The following is a 20,024-nucleotide window of genomic DNA, read 5'->3' as shown; positions in this document are numbered from 1 at the left end:
TTGGCACATGCAAGCCTGAAGGAGAAACTAGGCTTCCCCTGGGCTTCCTTCCCTCGAGGTCGTCGTCACATATTCCTGCCTTCCAAGGTTTCACTCTCATTTGCATCCGTTCCCATGCCGGCTGACAGCTCCCCGACTGAATCCCGCACGGGGCTGTTTTTCTGGTGCTGTGTTAGCCGCGGGGCTGGGTAACGTGGCAGCTTCGGCACAGCTTTTGGCAGGTAGCGGGCCAGTAGCTGCCAGGCAACACCGTTTGCCTGTCAATGTTATCTCCGGGAGCCTGGCGGGCGAGGGTAAGCGGGAAGGGAGGTACCGGCATCCTTCACCTGCCGAGGGCGGGACTCGAACCCCGCGCCTCCACACGTTTCTCCGCCCCCGCGGATCGCGGGCCTGGGCCTTTAAAGCCCGAGGGGGGCGGCCCCGCGCTGTCCAATAGGAACGCGGCTTGCTTGCAGGTGGAGTGGGCGGGCCGCGGCGGCGCCGGGAGCAGCCATGGCGCGGGCGGGGCGGGCGGCGGTAGCGGGGCCGGGCGAGCTGCCGCGGGGCCGGCGGGGACACAGCGGCCGCGGCCCCGCCGAGCGCCTGTAGCCGCGGCCGGGCCGCAGGCTGGCGAGCCGGGGCGCGCTGGCGGCGGCCGCCGCGGCGGCGGCGGAGGAGGGAGGCGGGAGCCAGCCGCCTGCCGCGCCGCCACACAAGAAGATGAAGAAGCGGAAGGAGCTGAACGCCCTCATCGGCCTGGCCGCCGACGGCCGCAGGAAGAAATCCCTCAAGAACGGCTCGGGCCACCGGCTGTTGCGCACCGAGCCGCCCGCCTCTGACTCCGAGTCCAGCTCCGAGGAGGACGAGTTCGCGGCGGCGGGGGCGCGGGGCCGCTGCGGCAAGTGAGTCCCGGGGCTGCCGCCGGGACCCGGCCCGGGCCTGCCCGCCTGGGGCTCTGGCCCCCGCCGCGCCTCAGCGCCGGGCTCCGGGGCCGAGCTGGAGGCGGCTGTGGGGCGCTGGGGGCTGCCGGGGAAGACCTGGAGCTGCGGGGAGCGTGTCTGGCTCAACAGGTCGCTTGGCGGGGGATGGAAGTAGATCTGAACCGGCCTCTGACTTTTTTCTTTTTTTTTTCCTGTTTTTGTGCTCACCACAACTTGAGTCCTTAGAGCAGCTCGGGAGCAGTTGCTTGGAATGTCAAGTGTGGTTGTTCCTGTGTGTCCGGCATGGCACAGTCCTGTACCTGCACGATGATGCTGGTTTTGTTGCGGGCACGATGTGCTTTTGCCAATAAATAAACTTTTTAGTTTATTAATGGACTTCTAAGAATTACTAAAAGTAGGCATTTCGCAGAGAAACTTCGGCTTTTGCAGTTTAGGGTAATTTAGAAGTCCTTGTCGTAACATTATGGTAATACCCTTTCTTGAATCTGGCTTTCCAAGCTATTGAGCAGATGTTCCTAACATAAGTTCATGTGAGCAAAGCAGGAAATTCTAGTAAGGGAAACCTGACAGCTGCTGTTAAATGTGCTAGATATGCCTCCTGAGGATAAACTGAACAGAGTAATAGAGTAATAGCCCTGATCTCACTGCGTAGCCTGATTTATTATTGGAAGAGCATTCGTTAGCTCGTCAGCCAAAACGTGTGCTGTTCCAGCACTGTCCTTTACTTTGATAGATCAATAGCTAAAACTTTTATAGGTACTGTGTGATATTAACAATCCGCTGTTTTTGTTTTACCCAGGGGAGACTATCTACGATGCTGCAAATTCTGTTACCCATTATGTGCATTTGTCATTCTCGCCGCTTGTGTGGTAGCGTGCGTTGGCTTGGTCTGGATGCAGGTGGCTCTCAAGGAGGATCTGGACGCAATAAAGGAGAAGTTTCGAACTAGTAAGTCTCAGTGTAACTGCACTATTTCATGTTTGTTTTGGGCAGTGTGAAGAGCTTTAGTTGCCCACTTTCTTATTCAAAGTCTGAAAGTGCTGAGTAGACAAACTGTCCCTGAATTGAGGAGTCCTCTGAGCCTGGGTGAATCTAAGGCAAATGTTATATATTCTTGCTTGCTCTCTATATATATATTCTGAGGAGCAGGAGGCTGGACTAGTTGAGCCTGTAGTTGCTTGTACATGCATTTCTAAAATTCCTGACTTTGGTCTTGGGAATGTTCTCTTCCAAAGGAAACTCTATTTAAAAAGGAAAAGTTCTGATCAGTCCCATAAAAGCAGTATAGGGGATTTTGATAAATCCCTTAAAATAATGGAAAACAATGTTCTTGTCTTGAGCTCTTTCAAAAGCATCTGATACTTACTGTAGTCTTACTCCAATTTGAATGTTGCTTTGGTATTGTTTTTTTCTTGGTATTCTCTGAATGCTTATGTTGTTTGCACAGACCTGTTCTTGTTCAACTTTTACATTGTGTTGCATGTGGTGTGAAGTTACTTTATGTTTAATACTTTGAAGTATGGAGTTAATCTGAAGCATTTTGCTTGTAAGCCTCAGGTTTTCCTTGTCCATGTTACAGTATTGAAATCTTACTTCTGTAGTGCTGAGGTATAACAAATGGTGAAATTTCCATGTAACACATGCGCTCTGTTCTCTGTACCTCACCTGTGGATACAAGATACATTTTGGTCCCTTATTTTAGTAGCAATTAAAATCCTATATGTTGAAAGAGGCAAGGATAAGCTGAGAAGCTGTGCGAATGGAGCAGAAGAGAGTGAAGCTAAAGCATTCAGGGGGGTCTCTAGCTGCTTCAGGAAAGCTAAGTAGTTATGTTTTCCCTGAGGAGCACCACTGTTGACTGCGGATTTTGTCCCATAGCTTTGGTCCTTGTCGTAGAGATTTTATGCTCAGGAGTTGCAGGTGACCTTAAAAATAAGGCTGGTAAAATCAAGTAAAAAATCAGGAGGTTGCTAGGGCTGGAAGTAAGCAGAGGGCTTGATTTGCTTGTGGTAAAAGAGGTATTGAGGAAATGTGTGTAGAAATTCTTTGCTGTTGATGTTCAGGGGCTTTCTGTTGGGGTGTGTAACTCTGCTGTGAGATGGGGAGTTGTCTGCCAAGCTGGAACCTGCTGGCTGGGAGTGAGAAGGTGTTGCTGACAGATGTGCTTTTATGTGAACTGGTACTGAACTCTGAAAGCCAGCCGTGACTGGCATCTGCCAGTTCGGGAGGGTTCCTTCAGTTAGAGGCGCTGCTTTGTGACTGGGAGCATTTTGAACAGCTCTGCAGCGGCTGTTCCTGCGTTCTGGGTAAATGCTGCTCCCCACGGACCGCTCTGCCTTAAGTATGTACTGGCAGTAAAAGTTTTGCACAATGACAACATTTGTTGGCTTTGGTGTAGTTAAGTTTTGACATTCCAGTTTTACACAGACCTCTTTGTTACAGCAGTCGTTCTCTCTGGGCCTACTGTCTGGCAACTACAGATGTGTTTGTTTTCTCCTTGATAGCCCTGATAGAAAAGCTGTGCATTTATTTAATAGCTGGTCTAGTGATAAAATGGTCTCAGATTTCCTTGCTACTATAATAGCATGCCCTGAAGCTGGACAGGAGTCTTGTAACGAAGGAGAGCATTAAAAACAATAAGAAACAGCCAGCAAGAGTAACTTGGCTCCTAAAGGTAACACTGTGCTTTGGTGAGGTGCGTGGGTAGATGGAGGAACATGCATGGCATCCCTCTATCCTACAGCAGGGGTGGAAAAACAATACTCCTCCTCTGCATCTTTGTCTGTGTTTTTCCCCATAAGAGCCGAGTCCCATGGTGGTATCTGTTAATGTTCTGCTATCCTTTGAACAAACTGAGTATGGTACGAGTGCTTTTTAAAAATAAAACATCTTTCCATCCAGTATGTTTGGGGTAGGGTAAAGTTATGGTGATGTTTCCCTTCAGTTGTTAGTGATGATGCTAAGAACACATGGAACGCTTAGGATTTTTTTTGCAGTGCTAGGAAGGTTAAGCGTAGTGTTGCTGCACACAGTAAGAGTGGCAAAACAAAAACTAATTTGTCTACTAAAGCCTCTGAAGCATCAGATTCAATGTGAACTGCTTGTGTCAAATGCATGATTAGCTCTCAATCTATTTTGGCTAAAATATACTTTTTAAGGACTTACTTGACTGAAGATGTTACTTGGATCTTGAGTGACCCATGCAGATGACTCTGTACCTAGAAATGACTCTTAGGACTTGCCTCAAGAAAAATGAGGTGGGTTTTTAAACATGCACGACTTTCCAGTTGTGTGTATCGGGGTATGCACTCCCAAAGGCTTCCTCATTTGACTGGGTGGGTCACAGAAGCAAATTTGTTCTGGGAACTGCCAGCTATGTACCATGTAGGTCCCGCTGCCCTTGGCAGTCTGTGGTCTGAACGATGGTGAGGTGTTGTGGAGGATTCCACTGCTGCCTTACAGGGTGGAGGTGCAGAGTTTGGAGGACTGTCATTTCCCTTTCCAAACCTTTGCTTATTTGTTTCTCAGAGCCAGGGATTTAGGATTGCCTAACAGCACTTGCAGCTAAACAGCTTAGTCACTGCGGACCTGGAAGAGCTGCATTTCTGAGGCTCACTTAAACTGATTTGTGCTGCGTGTTTCCCTCTTCCTCCAGTATTAATTGCAGTAATAACTGACATGACTTCCAGGGACCTTGTTTACTGATTTGTTTACCAACAGATGCTAGTGTGTAGGCTTGTATGTTCTTTTTCAGTTGTCCTTCTGTCACATGGAACAACTGTAATCACGTTAATCTCTTTGGAATTCACTTCTTCATCAGCAGCCCCTTTGCAGACTTGAAAAGGGCACAGAGTTTCATTTCACGTACCTCCTTTGCCCTGATGCTCTTGGCAGTTCTTGTTTACAGTCCCATTACTATTTCATGTCCCTCTGTGAAAGTGATGTAAAATCACTGCACTAAATAAAGACCTGCTGAGGCTTGCCAGAATGACAGTACTATTGCAAAGTGTTAAATTTAGTACGATCTCTTTGGGTTCTCTCTGCAGACGTTATTACTCTTTAAACAAAAAAAGAGCTTTGTGAACAAACACTTAATTCTGAATTGGCAGTAAACCCATATGTAGAAACTCTTATTACCTTCTTTCACTGCTGTAGATGTTGCTGCTTGTGATTTTGTTTTCCTTTCAACATTGTTTACTTGGCCTTTTGGGATTTTTTTTAGAAACGCAAATTCAATTATTTTTTCATGTTTTTTAGTGGAATCTAATCAAAAGACATCATTCCAAGAAATTCCGAAACTGAATGAAGATTTGGTGCAGAAGCAAAAGCAACTAGAACAAATTGAGACTGGAGAACTGGGACTAAATAAAATTTGGATCAATATCACAGAAATCAATAAACAGGTGAGAGGGATCAATGTTTGGTTTTGAAAAAGAGTAAAATATTCCATTCAAATTTATTTTTACAGAAGTTATTTTCATTTTTGGCGCTGGGCTTTTATCTAAGGACTTCTGTGATGATGCACTAAACTTCTAAAGTTAAAATGGAGTATAAGCCTCATTAAACAAGCAAAAAAAGTTTGAGGCTGATTGGAAAGAGAAGAAATTATGCAACTGGTGGAAGGACTTCAGGCAGGACTTGAAAGAACTCGAGGACTGTGCGGTTCTGAATTTTTCTGCCAAATTGTGATGGTTATGATGAGCGATTTGATATTTCGGAGGTGTCCGCAAATATTTCATAAGCCTTGAATAGAGTTGCAATCAGTGCAAGTTCACGTTGCTACAATTGAAGTACTGGTGTCTTGTGAATATAAAATCCGCTAATACACACTTGGAATCTGAGCTGGTGTAAATCTTAGCTCTGTTTATATGGCTAGAACTAAGCCACTTAACAGAAAGCTGTTTCCTCAGCTGATCTATTAACTCATGCTTCAAAGCAAACATCCAGCAAGGCTCTTTGGGGAATTTTGCCTCAGAGTAAAAGTTCAGAGCTGCTCACAGTTAGTGGTATCAAGAGGTATGTATGGGGAACTCTCTCCAATGCTGGTGCTTTGGGTTTAATTTTTAAGAGTGAGGTGCCTGCTCAGTTTAGGCTTTTTTCAGTCCTGTGCAGCGCTGAAATGCTTAACGTGGCACATAAATATATTTGAAAATTTGACTTGCTTTCTTTGGCGTCTGAGAGTATGCATTATCTGCAGATATTAGGGTACTTCGTTCAACTTTTAAGATGCTGTCATCTGCACCTGGATATTAAAGATACTTGTACATGGTTCTTGCAAAGCCTGGAGTTACTTCAGGGTCTGGTTCCCGGGTGAGCCAGCTCTTCTGAGGATCAACATTTAGTTCCTGTTCTTTTCCATGAATTGTTTGGGGTGTGCTGCTGGGAGTTATTTCAGCCAATATTCACAGCTGTGGAACCAGGAAGCCCACAAGCCAGCTTATCAAGTTTGGCCTCATGTACAACTAGAGTCTTGCACATTTCCTCAGCTTGCGAAACAACTGGGTTTTTTTAACCAGAAGAAAGTGAGTTTTATCCGCTCTACTTTTGTGTTGTCAAATGCAAGAATAAAACTCTTTGTTTTGATTACTGATGGCTACAAATTGATCTTAAAGCGATAGTGTTAGCAATTAATGACCAGCATGTAGTTGTTTTTAATTTATTTGCCAACCTCTCAGTTGGAATGAATAAATAAGATTGAAAACCCATTGAATGACTTACCGCCTGGGTCAAACAGCTGACAGAAATTGCGCTGCCCTGCTGTGCCTGGATTGGCACTATTGCACCTCTGTGGCAGAAGGTTTGGATGAGACATGCAACTTTTTGCCTGTCGCTCAGCTGGAGAAGTTGCATGTTCACTGGGTTTTGCCAGGCAGCTTTGATTGCTAAATACAAAAGTAGGTGACTGTTTCCTCCACGTAAGGGCTTTTTGTGTAATTTTTTAAATCTGTCTTGAGCAACAGCCTCTCTCTAAGGCGATGAATGTAAAACGGGCAGAGGTTACCTTATTGAAAAGAAGGGGCTTAAATGCTTTCATTCAGTTGAAAGAAAGAGTCCTTGCTCCTGTTGCAAGAGGCAGAATATTTTTAATGCAGGACTTATAACCTAGAGACAGGGGTGTTTTGTGTGTCTACATATATAATTTTGTCTTGCCTGATGTTTTAATGTTACAAATTGAGTCATTAGTATTGGAGAAGATGAGAATCAAGATTATGTTTACTAATTCTAAATATTCCTCCTTGTTTTTAGATATCACTATTGACCTCAACAGTAAATCATCTCAAAAACAACATCAAGTCTGCTCCTGATCTGATTTCTCTTCCTCTCACAGTAGAGAAACTTCAGAAGGCAAGTACCGTGAATATGGCTTTTGCTAAACATGTTCTGTGCTGCTAAGCTGCAGCTGGGCCCTTGGGGACAGCAGTGACAGCAGGAATTACCTGACTTACACGTGAGGAATATTTGCTTCTCTTGTTTTTAGACTGCACTTCATATACATGGTATTGTATGGTCCTACGATGATGTATGGCAGGTAAAAAAATTGAAGGCATTGTTTGTCACTTTCTGGAGATGGATTTGTTTGTATTATCTTGTCACTTGACCTCAGAGCTGATCTTTCTGGTTGCTTTCCTTCAGCTTGCTAGTCTTAACACCATTTAATACACTTGAAAAAGGTCTGTCTGCAGTTTTACAGCTCTGTTTGCAAACAGGTGGCTCATTTAGCTTTTTGTAATCGGAAAGCAAAACAAATAGCTTTATGGGAAACTTCCTCATCTTCAGCAGTACATAGTTCTACATCTGACTCTGCATTTGCGGTCTTGAGGTGGGTAGGGGTGTAACTTGGGAGCGGTGGGCTGGAACATCAGTGTGGGAGTTTCCTTGTTGCTCTGTACGTGTACAACAAAACATGAGTTGTAACAGGATGGCTTTCTGGCAATCCCTTGAAAGGTGGAGCCCTGCTGGGTGGTACATGATTACTTCTAAAGTGACTGCTGTGAGAATTCTTTACCAAAGAACTGTCCTGTTTATTTTGGTACAAAGAATGGCTTGTTTAAACTTCCCTGGCTTTTCCATGGCAGTTCTGTTTATTTAGCCATAAACATCTATATTGGGTAAATACCTAATGTCAGTCCAGTTTTTGTGGCTTTTATGAGTTTCCACTTCTCGTTTGTTATCTTTACAAAATTAATGTATCATTAACAAGCTAGTCTAATGCAAAGCAGTTAGTGTGGTTTGGCTGATCAGGCTGCTAGGATTTCTTCTTCCGGGAGGAGTACAAAACTATTTTCTAAGCTTCTAATTCGCTTTTGTGAACACGCTGGATTTCCACTGTGTTATATTGGAAGTCTTAAGGTAGGACCTAGTCTGGAATCTGCACCTAGTTTATATATGTATAAAATACAGAAAAACCTTGTTGTCATCTTGCTGAACAGCAAGGCTTTTTCATGGTGAAATAAATCAGAAGTCATTTTGTTGAAATAAGTCATGTTCACATTGTGAAAATCGAAGATCTTGGGAACTTTTGAGTTCTTTCCAGTCTCTGAGTCTAAGGGAAGTGTTAAGACGTGGCATCTGTTGCCACCGCTCTCTTGATGCCATCTTACTTGCGTTTATGTTTTAGAAGGTTGATATGGTAAAGACAGCTGGATTCCTTCCAGGTGGTATATTGTGAGGTGTTGAATGTAGAAAAACTATGTGAAAGTTTAAATACGATGTTTTTAATGGTTTGTAAGTGTCATGTTAATGGAAAACCATAGGTTTCAAGACTTGGACTTCTTTTTGACCTCTATGTGCATGCTGCACCACCTCCTGCCACACAGGAGAGCTTCAGTGGTTGTGGGTTGGTAACCCAGCTATTGATAGCCTTGGTGAAAAATATCCTGCTCCACCATCCATTGTATCCACCTGTCTTTGGAATTACCTGCCTTTCTTGGAATAAATCATCTATCAGCAATCCTGGCTAACTGGGGAGGTCCCAGTTGACTGGAGCATAGCAAATGTGATGCTCATCTACAAGAAAGGCTGGAAGGAGGATCTGGGGAAATACAGGCCTGTCAGCCTGACCTTGGTGCCAGGGAAGGTTATGGAGCAGATTGTCTTGGGTACCATCACACGGCACGTACAGGAAAACCAGGAGATCAGGCACAGTCAGCATGGATTTATGAAAGTCAGGTCCTGCTTGATCAACCTGATCTCCTTCTATGGCAAGGTGACCTGCTTAGTGGATGAGGAGAAGGCTGTGGATGTTGTGTGCTTAGACTTTAGTAAAGCCTTTGATACTGTCTCCCACAGCATTCTCCAGGAGGAACTAGCAGCTCATGCCTTGGACAGATGTACTCTTTGCTGGATAAAGAACTGGCTGGATGGCCAGGCCCAAAGAGTTGTGAATGGAGTTAAATCCACTTGGCAGCCAGTCATGAGTGATGTTCCCCAGGGCTCAGTATTTGGGCCAGTTCTGTTTAATCTCTTTATCAGTGATCTGGATGAGAGGATGAAGTGCACCCTCAGTAAGTTTGCAGATGACCCCAAGTTGGGTGCAGTGTTGATCTGCTGGAGGGTAGGTTGGCCATACAGAGGGATCTGGACTGTCTGGATTGTTGGACTGAGGCCGATTGCATGAGGTTTAATGAGGCCAAGTGCTGGGTCTTGCACTTGGGTCATAACAGCCCCAGGCAGTGCTACAGGCTTGGGGAAGAGTGGCTGGAAAGTGCCTGGGGGACGAGGATCTGGGGGTGTTGGTTGAGAGCAGCTGAACATGAGCCAGTGTGTGCCCAGGTGGCCAAAATGTGGTCAAGCATTGGAACAGACTGCCCAGGGAAGTGATTAAGTTGCCATCCCTGGAGGTGTTTAAAAAATGTGTAGATGTGGTGCTTAGGCATAGGGTTTAGTGGTGGAGTTGGCAGTGTCAGGGTAATGGTTGGACTCAAAGGTTCTCTTCAATCCAAATGATTCTATGGAAAGGCTGCTATTCTTAGAACAGGATTTTGGTTTTCTTAAGCCTTTTTTTCCTGTATGTACTGTTCCTGGAAATGGGGAGCTGCCTGCTGGGACAGCAGCTTTTGTTCAGGCTGATGAAAGGTGCCCCAGGTGTCCTGAGGTTCTTCAGGGCACAGAGGTGGGTTACTGAGCCTGCGTTCAGACTTGCAGAATTAATCGTTAGAAGAAGATGATATTGTGTGGATATTGTTTGAATGTAGTCTGGGTAGCTAGAGGATCACTTCAGTGCCTTAAGAGCTTATAAACAGAGTCATAGGAAAAGGGGATTTTTAGATAGGTTCTCTTTGGTTTAATGATTGAATAAAGTATTAAAAATGGAGAGAGAAGCACAGGGGCATGCTCTGTCCTGTTACTGTAACTTCCAAGTGTTTGTGGACAATCTGACTCTGGCTGCTGTTTGAAAATCTGATCTGCAACCTTTGGCAGACTCATTTTGCAGTGTATGGTGTGTCTGTGGGTAGCCCTGAAAGGCAATTAAGGCAGGCTAAATTGGAGATGTCAGCATCCTTGTGTTCAATACAAATGCTCCATGTAGAGTGGAAGTAAGATGTCTTCATATCAGGATTATTTTTTAATTGATGCCAGAACATTTGTATTGTTGTGGGAGTAGTAAACCCATAGTTTTGGTTATCCAGCTTAAGCTCTCATGGTGTTGAATGTGGCATGAGATGTGATGGGTATAATTTGCAGTTTTGTCTGCAAAGGAAGTTCCAAATACTTCATATGCATATGCATTTTTGTGGCAGTCTGCCTGCAGTTTCACTGACAAACCATGTGTTCAGCTGATTGAAACTTTGGGACAGTGCAGTTTGAGGAAGGCTGAGATTTTTCTCATCTTCTTTATTCCAGACTGTAGCGAACATAGGTAGCACGCTTACCAGTGTTTCTCACGATGTTGAAAACATACAGACAGTTATTGAAGAATACAAGAAATCCATAGAAATACTTCAGAATGATGTGGTAAGAAAATGTACTAATTTAACACTGTTTTAACGATGACCTGCCTGACACGAAGCAAGTTTGAGAACTGTATGGAGTTCTGCCTTATACTTTCAAAATACTGTTGAAGTTTCAGTAGGTGTTGGTTGGTACGTTAATAAGCTGGTGTTCTAATCTCTGGGAGGCATCTCCTATATGATACCAAGTATATATTTCCCTGGAGCCAGAATTATTGGTCCTTATTGCACTTCTTTATCCTGACCATCTTTACCACAGACTACTCACTGTATTTATACCGACCTCTCACTTGCGGTTAACTGACTCAATAAATAAAGGGTTTTTTCAGCTAGACTGCTATACAGCATTACTTTAAGAATACTTGCAGATAAAAATCTAAATCAGGCATGTTGTAAAACTTGATTCAGTCAGCGAGTGCTATGAAAACATCGCAGATAGGACAGTGGTAGCACTGAAATGTGTGTCGTAGCTCAATGAAGGGAGAAGAGCTAATTTGGAAGGTTTACTTGAAATAATTTGGACCTTACATGTTTGGAAGAGAAAACTTTGCATTATCCTGGTGCAGCACACATGATTGACCACAACTGTAGCAAAACATGCTCAGCTACAACCTGCCAGTTATTAAAAGCTTAGTGTTGTTTTTACAGGTGTTTGGTAATATAACTTTCTACTTATTTCCTTAGAAGGAATTAAAGCAGATACCTTCACTTCCCTCCACTGTTGTGCCAAGGACTGAGAGAAATCAGACAGAAAATTGCAAACAGGTATTTTTCTCCCTTGCGTAAGGGATATTGGTACCAGTATCACTGATACTTTTCTTGTGTTTTGCAGTATTGTAGTTTACAAAAATATATGGGTTTTATCCAGATGATATAGATAGCACCCCTCAAGATACAATGAGATAATTTCGCTGTAATTTGTTCCTGTTGATGCACAAACAGGAAAGTATCCCAGTTTGAGAGTATTTTTGTGTGTTTTACCTGGGTGAGGAATAAAAAACAAATATCAAGCAAATTATAGGTGTACTTTGCTTATGTAAATTTAAATGAGTTAAAAGTGCCTTATCGAATGGATTTTATTGCCAATCCGTGCAAACTTGGGAGTGGCATGTATTGAGTCACCCCCACTGTAATGAGGTGTGGAGAGCAGGGAATAAGCAGCAAAAAAAGAAATAATACATGGGTGTTTAGGTGAATGGCATGGAATGGAAGGATTGTGTTTATTTACCTTTAAAGTGGTCCGTATTTCCTCAAAAATGAATCTTGTGTATAAATATGCCTGGTACGTGCTTTCATGGGAAAAAGAGTTGGTGTGGTTACTAAGCTTGCCCTGGAAAATGAGATGAATAGGCTTTGTGTTTGCTGGCACAGCTGAAGTGATTACATCAGCAACAAAGAGGTTTGCCCTGAGGAAGAATCTCAGTTTCCAACTTTGAAAGCTGGAATAACTTGGTTCCAGGTTCCAGTATAAGTTGGGGAATGACCTATTAGAGAGCACTGTAGGGAAAAGGGACCTGGGGGTCCTGGGGACAGCAGGGTGACCATGAGCCAGCACAGGGCCCTTGTGGCCAGGAAGCCAATGGTACCTGGGGTGGGTTAGAAGGGGGTGGTCAGTAGGTCAGAGAGGTTCTCCTGCCCCTCTGCTCTGCCCTGGGGAGACCACACCTGGAATCTTGTGTCCAGTTGTGGCCCCTCAGTTCCAGCAGGACAGGGAACTGCTGCAGAGAGTCCAGCGCAGCCACCAAGATGCTGAAGGGAGTGGAGCATCTCCCGTGTGAGGAAAGGCTGAGGGAGCTGGGGCTCTGGAGCTGGACAAGAGGACACTGACGGGGGAACTCATTCCTGGGGATCAATATGGAAAGGGGGAGTGTCAGGAGGATGGAGCCAGGCTCTTCTGGGTGACAACCAATGGTAGGACAAGGGGTAATGGGTTCAAACTGGAACACAAGAGTTTCCACTTAAATTGGAGAAGAAAATTCTTCATGGTGAGGGTGTCAGAGCCTGGCCCAGGCTGCCCAGGGGGTTGTGGAGTCTCCTTCTGTGCAGACATTCCAACCCGCCTGGACACCTTCCTGTGTAACGTCATCTGGGTGTTCCTGCTCCATGGGGGGATTGCACTGGATGAGGTTTCAAGGTCCCTTCCAATCCCTGACATTCTGTGATTCTGTAACTTTCTGGAAGTTTCCAGTTGGATGTTTTCAGTCGTGTTGATGGAGAGCCAGTCTACAGTCTGTCCAGTTAAACTGCGTCAGTCACCATGTTAATAACAAGATTGCTGCAGAGGTTGAGTACACCAACATGTTTTATATTTCAGGACAGCCAGTCACTGCACACAGCTTTGGAGGAGCTAAATAACACTGTACTGGTGTACCAAAAGCTGAATGACATCAAGCTTCTAAATGTGGATTCAGCCATCAGTAACCTCAGCCAGAGGGTTATGCTGTTAGAAAACTCTGCCCTTGCTGTGAATAATCTGGACAAAAGAGAGAACTTGTCTATCAGTGTGGTAAGTATTTGATGATTGGGGGTATCTACTCAGGCTGGTAGCTTCAGTACTTCCTATATGCTACAGATACAGCTTGTCAAACTAAAGAAAATGTCAGCGTGGAACTCGAGACACTCAGGATTTAATTTTAAAAGGCTGGCCTTTTTTTGGTGTTTCTGAACAGATAACTGCTGCAGAGATGAGATACACTTTCTGTTATTTCTTCCCTGTAGAGTCTACAGAAAAGTGTCCAAAATGTGGAGACATTGAAGACTTGGGCAGCTTCTTAATGGGGCAGGATTCACAAACCTGTTTAACTATGTTTCAGGAAAGCACTCTGGCACATAAGAGGCTGTTAAGGAGGAGCCACATAGGCCAATGGATTGTTCAGTGGTGCTTAAATGCTAAAAAATACTAAATATATTTGTGGATCCTTCCAGTGCTCTCTTTATGCCATGCTGGGGCCTGTCTCTGAGAACATGTTCTATATGTTTAGTAACAAGGAGCATAGTGATGTTGCTGTGGTAAACTACATAACCCACTGTCTTCATGTTTATTCTAGCATGTAATTGTCCTGTTTGTTTTCCTGCTTCATGCCTGCCAAATTTGAAGGAAAGAAACTCCACTGCAGGAAATAAGCATATGAGTAAACTCTGCTCTCCTTAATTGTTTTTTGTAGGGGAATGATGCAACTACCTCTCGAAAAACACAAAACGAAGATCAACTAGATAATGAAAGTCATTCAGATAAAGAAGGAAAGGTAAAGTAGGGAAACACAAATTACACTGGATTAGTAGAACATATTATTGTCTTTATAATCATGTTTTAAATGAGACTTAATTGAGAAAAGATCTGCAAGCAGGCTAATCTGATCCAGTCTCTTTTAAAAGTCCAGAGTAGAAGGACAGCATATTCACACCATTTTTGAGGAAGGAAGTAAATTAGGAGAGAAGTTGTAATAGTTTAAAGTCTTGCTATTCTGATTGCGTGTGGGATAACACAGCAGAGCTGCTCTATTATCCTTCCATGAAGCTGAAGGAACCTTGGGAGGGTCAGACCATGGTCCGGTGGAGCAGAGGACTCTGGCACCAGCTCTTTTGAGTTCCTATTGCTGTGCTGTCAGCAAAGCCAGCCTAACTATCGTGGGTTTACACCGCAAATGGGGTTATGGCATTTATCCAGGTTTAAAAACTTCCTTAGGTTGACCTAGGGAAGCTTTGCACTAGTGAAGTCTGGGAATTGATGGAAGTCACCTCTTGGTAATGATCTGGTGATTGGCTGTGGGCGAGTTTAACGATGAACTGAATCGCCAGATTGCGGCCTGAGGATGAGAGGTGGTGCTGCTGAGGTTTCCAGCTCCTGCAAAGACGGCTGAACTGGCTGTGCTGTCTGTTCTGGGCTTAGACTGATGTGAAATGAATTTATCATCTGGAACCCACTCAAAAAAAAGAAGCAAAAGAGCTCCAGATTAAAAGATGTGGTGGTTTTACTTCAACAGAAGGTAGTCAGTACTGCAGGCAAACATCCAAAACAATTACACAATTCAATTAATGTCTAAATGTTTGCTCCAAGCATATTTGACTGTTTAATATTACTATTTTTCAGTCTTGTTCATTTACGTAAGAACTACAGAAATTAAATGTCAAGTTATTTTGAAATTAGTGTCTGCGAAATAGTTGCCTACTTTTCAAGTTGAGAGACTGATTCTATTTTTTTCTTCCAGAATGTGTGAATTTATTCCTTACATATTTCCATAGATTTTTGTTTTTAAACCTTGTTTATAATTTTAAACTTGATCAGCCTAGAGACCTTCAAGTCACTCAAAAGTACTTATATTTTTTAATTACTCATTTTCCTCATCTTTTCCATCTGCTGAAGGGCTGCTTTGTGAGTTGTTGGTTTTTTTCCCTATATATGCAGGAAACAGGAACTAGAGATTCTCAGGTATTAAAAAGAAAAGAAACACTTCAGCTGATCAATGCTCTCACAGGCAAGCCTGAAAATGACAGACCCACTGAGACATCACAGAATGGTGAGGACGTGTTGTAACAGTAAGCCATAAACCTGACCGTTCCCTGTGTAATTCAAAGTATAATTAGCAAAGGAGGGTAATCTAGAGTGTTCTTTGAGATTTTTGGTGAAGATTATTCTGGTTAAAGCGATAGGAAAGTGGTGGCTCTAAAACAGAAACCTTCAAACTTTTGTAGTCGTAACTAGTTGACTTGAGGTGTGCAGCAGGATTCACATGGACCAGTAGCTTGTATTTGAAGGCATACAGGGGCTTAACCTGTAGAAATTTCTACTTAGTAACATCTGCTTTTGCAGCGCTGAAGATTCCAAATAATTAATTACGATAGAACTGCGCTTGTTAATTTGCTAAGCGGTAACTTGGAAGTTTAGACCTTGCTGTTGGGCAAGAGAAATACCTGTGCTGCCAAGGTGAAAACAACCCGAGTGGGCAGATGTAATTCACTTAATCAAGCTTGTTCGGCACTTTCAGACGGGGAATTACAAAGCGCTTCCAAGTCATTTGTGAATGTGGTTTACAAATACACATCTCCTGGTGCAGCATGAAAGATTAGAGCTGTCTAACTGTCAAAAAAGTTTTCTTGCATCTGTTGTTCCAAATATTGGTAAAAGGGGACGACACTGCTGTCTTCTGAAATGATTTTGCAGCGTTCTTATCCCATACAGCATCCGTGATGCAAAAGAAATAACCAAAAGTATTGGTCGTCTGTGTTTGTTTCTGCGAACTGTTAATTCTGTGGAATTTGTAAGACTAATAGAAGTTTTCTTGTGACAGTTGAAAGTAGTCTGAGTACTACGGCAAAGCCCACAGACCTTTCTAGGCTGGCGTCACGGTCAGCTGATGACAACGCTGAGAGTAACGGACAGCTGAGACATCTGTCCTTACCAGGAATTGCCAGCATCGAAGGTATGTCCTTTCTAGGCTGACCTTTTTCTGAATATTTCATGTCAATGTTTAGGAGGTAAGTCTAACTGGAATTATGGTAGCGTGTCTAGGCATTCCGGGAGAAGTGAAGTCAGTTTTAAAAGCTTGAGAACCTAAAAAATAACTAAACTAAACCCTAAACAAACAAAAAACTAAAAGAAAAGATTTGTATGTAAAAGGAAAGAAGCCGGGACTTAAGAAGAGTGCATTACAAGGGAATTTTAATTGTTTGGGGTGCCAAAGTACTATACCAAGTGCCTCAGAGACTGAATGGTCAAGGGCAGAGTTAGGGTGCTGAAGGATAATGAAATAGTCCAGTGTATATGTTTTAGGTTTTTGTTAGGGTTTTGTTTCTTCTGGTCAAATGAACGGTATCTGGATCTTGCTGTTCAGTCTGTTCATCTACTGAAAGGGCGATGTTTTGCATCAGGAAATGAATAGACACTTTTCCCTTTCTATCTGTGCAGTTGGTATAGCAACAGTCCTTCAGAGCTTGCTTTTGTGGAGGAGAACTGCATCTGCATGCACTTAGTGGTTGTAGAATGGGCTATTAATTGTGGCCAGAAATAGGGATTACTTTTTACACATTTAATGTAATTTAATCCAGAAATATTCGTGCTTTTTTCTCCTAAACTATTTTGCAATGGCATACAAGGCAAACTGCATACTTGGGGACGCTTTAATTACTAGTAAGACACAGTGCAGTAAAACTGGAAGAGCAGCTTATAGGATGTTTCTGTGTACTTAAAGAAGCTACTTTAAAATCTTTGTTCTATTTGCAGATCTTCAGAATTTGTTTGAAAAAGCAACTGAAGATGCTGATAGGAAACTATCACATGAAGATCTCCAAAAGCTGCTCGGCTCTACAGCCCCAGAGTCCCAGAGCTTTAAGAAATTTGACACAGATGGAGATGAGAAATACTCGTTACAAGAACTGAGATTAGCTTTAGGGGTATAGGATATATATTTAGAAATGTGATATTGATGGATGCTACTGTAGCTAAAGGAAACTACGGGACATGAAAAACTACGGCTGCACTTTCCTAGTGTTTTACTGATCTTTGGAGCTAAATTACTGTACACATTGCCACCTCTTTTGTTTTCGTTTGTGTTTATTGACATTTACAAAGTTTTATGTTGATAGGACATAATATTGGGACTGTGTTAAAATCCAGCAAATTCCCAAACTTGGAAACATTTTCTTCTCATTCTTTCCTTTTCAAGGGAGTTTTGGTTTTAATTTAAAATATGTACATACTCAAATAAAACTATGGTTTTATATTTCACTGAAATTTGCCTTAAATTAGAGAGCTGCACTTTATGTAGAGTGGAAGGAAATCTGTCTTGTAAAGATGGGCTTCTTCTGCTTGTAAATATTTGAGACAGAGTAAATTATGCATATTTAAGGAGAAGTTTGTGTCAGGGGCTGTGTTGGTAGGAAGGTGTTTATAATGAAAGACTGAGCCTAAAAGGGGTGGTGTTAAGAGCCTCAGCTAAATTTGTAATTATGACTAAGTATATCCATGAATGAGTTTGGACTCAGAGGAAAGCAGGAGTGGTAAATCATGCCCATCTATAGCAGGATTTATTTTTAGAGGGAAGAGTTGAAAGTGTTTTTTATATCATCAACCTACAGGAGCAATTACCTACCAAGTGCTTGGGTTTTCACTTCAGCATTCTTTTAGCTTTGCTGTATTGCATCCAGATTACATTTTGTGAGATGAGCCTATCTGTTTTTATTCAAAGAAAAGCAAGCTATTGAACAACTTTAACAGATGCTTAAGAGGTAAAAGTCTACAATGCAGCCTGCTGAGTAGCACCTGAATAGCCCATGCTATGGGTACCATCAGTGGTGTGCTGATGGTCTTACTGGCTGGTCTCTGGAGATCTTGAAAGAACAGGGTTGCTGATGCTGCCGCTTCCTTCCATCCATCCGCTGTTTGGGTCACACTGAAGTGTCCTGAGTAAAGCTTGTGGAGCGTGAGCAGGTGGGGAAGGCCTGGAGTAGACTTGTGGGCTGTTTCCTGACTAGTGTGAACACGATCACTTCTTGGTACCTTTACCTTTTGTGTTCTTGCCAGCAGAAGGGTATAAAAAGCAGGGTAGGAGTGTGCAGTTGCATCAGCATTCTCTACTGAGACCTGCTTCGTTAGTGAGGTTTCCTTACTATAGAGGAACTAAGGGTTTGTTTATGCTAGTGGATGTAAACACAGAGCGTGTTATTACCTTCTGGAACACAGAAAATGGCTTTTGCAGAAGGGATTATTTTGCACTCTACATCAGGGCCAAGTCGGATGATTTTGCTCGCAAATATTGCTGATCTTGTTGGGAGTTTTTTGCATGATTAGTGAACTGAAGTTGCCCGCCTTGCTGAAGCATCAGTTTGTGTGGAAGCCTGTTCATAATTGTTGACTTTATATAACTTTAGGCTGGATGTTTTATGAATAATTGTATTCTGGAAGTATGAATTTCTGAAGGAATGTAGAAAATTGAACCCTGTTGCCCATTGCCTAGGCTTCTTTCAATGTTGCTCTTCTATCCTGTTTGGGTAATGCAGATGTGATGCTTTTGAATGATGTTTGAAAACACAGTATTTAAAAACAAAACCAACTAACCTGGGCTTTTGACAGGACAAGAAGCCAACACTTGTTTCTTGCCACCTCCCATGCCCTTTTATACACTACGGTATAATTCCTTAACCAAATAATAATAATTAAAAAAAAAATAGCAATAAAATGTAACCATTCTGGTATTTTATTTGTACATACTGTATCATAGCCATATGCCAGAGTTTGCGAAATATTTTTGGAAGTTTGATTTGTATGGAACTTACCTTAAACTTTAAGGGATTATTGTATTGCCACGTGTTTTGTTGCAGTCTGCTTTACTTTTAGAAGGCTCTTCAACAGCGTTAGTGAAACTGTCAGCTAGAGACAGCGTGTGCCGCTGCAGCCGCCTGTCGTCCAGGAGCTGAGCTGGTCCGTCAGTGGCACTGGGGCACAGCTCTCCAGTGGTGGTGTTCAGTTTGCACGGCAGGAGCACATTGCTGTAGTCACTGCTGTTGTGGGATGGACTTGTGCTGTCAATTTAACAAAATATGGTGGTCCTTGGGTGCAGTGGTCGCTTTTGTTTGGCCGAGGGTAGCTGTAGGGGTGTGCTGCAGGCTGGGGGTGCTGGTCCCTGGCCAGGCTCTCCCAGCCATGCCGGTTTCTGCTCCCCTGCCCCTCTCCATCCTGTGTGCTCTTCAGAACCCCGGTCCCGGGGCTGACAGGCTTCCTCCCCCATGGTTTGTTCAGGCTGCAGGTGTTGAAGGCCATGAAAGCCACAGATGTGATAAATATACTAGTTTAGATGTGCTCTCTGCTGAGCTCATGGCTGCAGACTGTTGGTTTTCAGATGGGTGGCTGACACCAGCCTGGGGAGGTGCTGAGTCCGGAGAGACAAATGATGTCTGGAATCCAAAGAAATGAGACAGTGAGTGCTGGTCTGGGCTGCAGGGGAACGGAGCGATGTGCTGCGGGGACTTGCTGTGATCGGGTGTTCATTTTCAGGCTGTATTTGTGGGGTTTTTGGTGGCTTCGGACAGTGCGTGTCTGTCAGTGACCGGCCTGTGCGAGGAGCAAATGGCGCTGGGTGCGAGCTGCGCCCCCCCCGCCTTTTCCCATGTAACGCGGCTTTAATTTCTCCCAATAAAAGTTAATTTCCAGTGTGTGTGT

General features: G+C 43.4%; 1 protein-coding gene across 3 annotated transcripts; it reads left to right on the top strand.

Moving 5' to 3' along the window:
- The first annotated feature begins 515 nt into the window (after positions 1–515).
- EFCAB14 (EF-hand calcium binding domain 14) lies at positions 516–20,014 on the top strand. 3 transcript variants are annotated; one of them, XM_080349025.1, is made up of 11 exons: positions 516–881; positions 1,720–1,868; positions 5,178–5,323; positions 7,167–7,265; positions 10,764–10,874; positions 11,558–11,635; positions 13,185–13,376; positions 14,035–14,115; positions 15,276–15,387; positions 16,159–16,290; positions 17,091–20,014. In XM_080349025.1, exons 1-11 carry the CDS (start codon positions 700–702, stop codon positions 17,264–17,266), a joined length of 1,458 nt encoding a protein of 485 aa, XP_080205151.1. In that variant the 5' UTR covers positions 516–699; the 3' UTR covers positions 17,267–20,014. The 3 variants fall into 3 exon arrangements, with proteins under 3 accessions (XP_080205151.1, XP_080205150.1, XP_080205152.1); XM_080349024.1 differs by having other exon boundaries at positions 11,555–11,635; XM_080349026.1 differs by having other exon boundaries at positions 746–1,049; positions 11,555–11,635.
- The last annotated feature ends 10 nt before the right edge of the window (positions 20,015–20,024 follow it).

This window comes from Nesoenas mayeri (genome assembly GCF_963082525.1).
Source record: "Nesoenas mayeri genome assembly, chromosome: 8".
Classification (NCBI taxonomy): Eukaryota; Metazoa; Chordata; class Aves; order Columbiformes; family Columbidae; genus Nesoenas; species Nesoenas mayeri.
The sequence above is the reverse complement of the archived record's forward strand: the minus strand, read 5'-3'. Positions and strand labels throughout refer to the sequence as shown.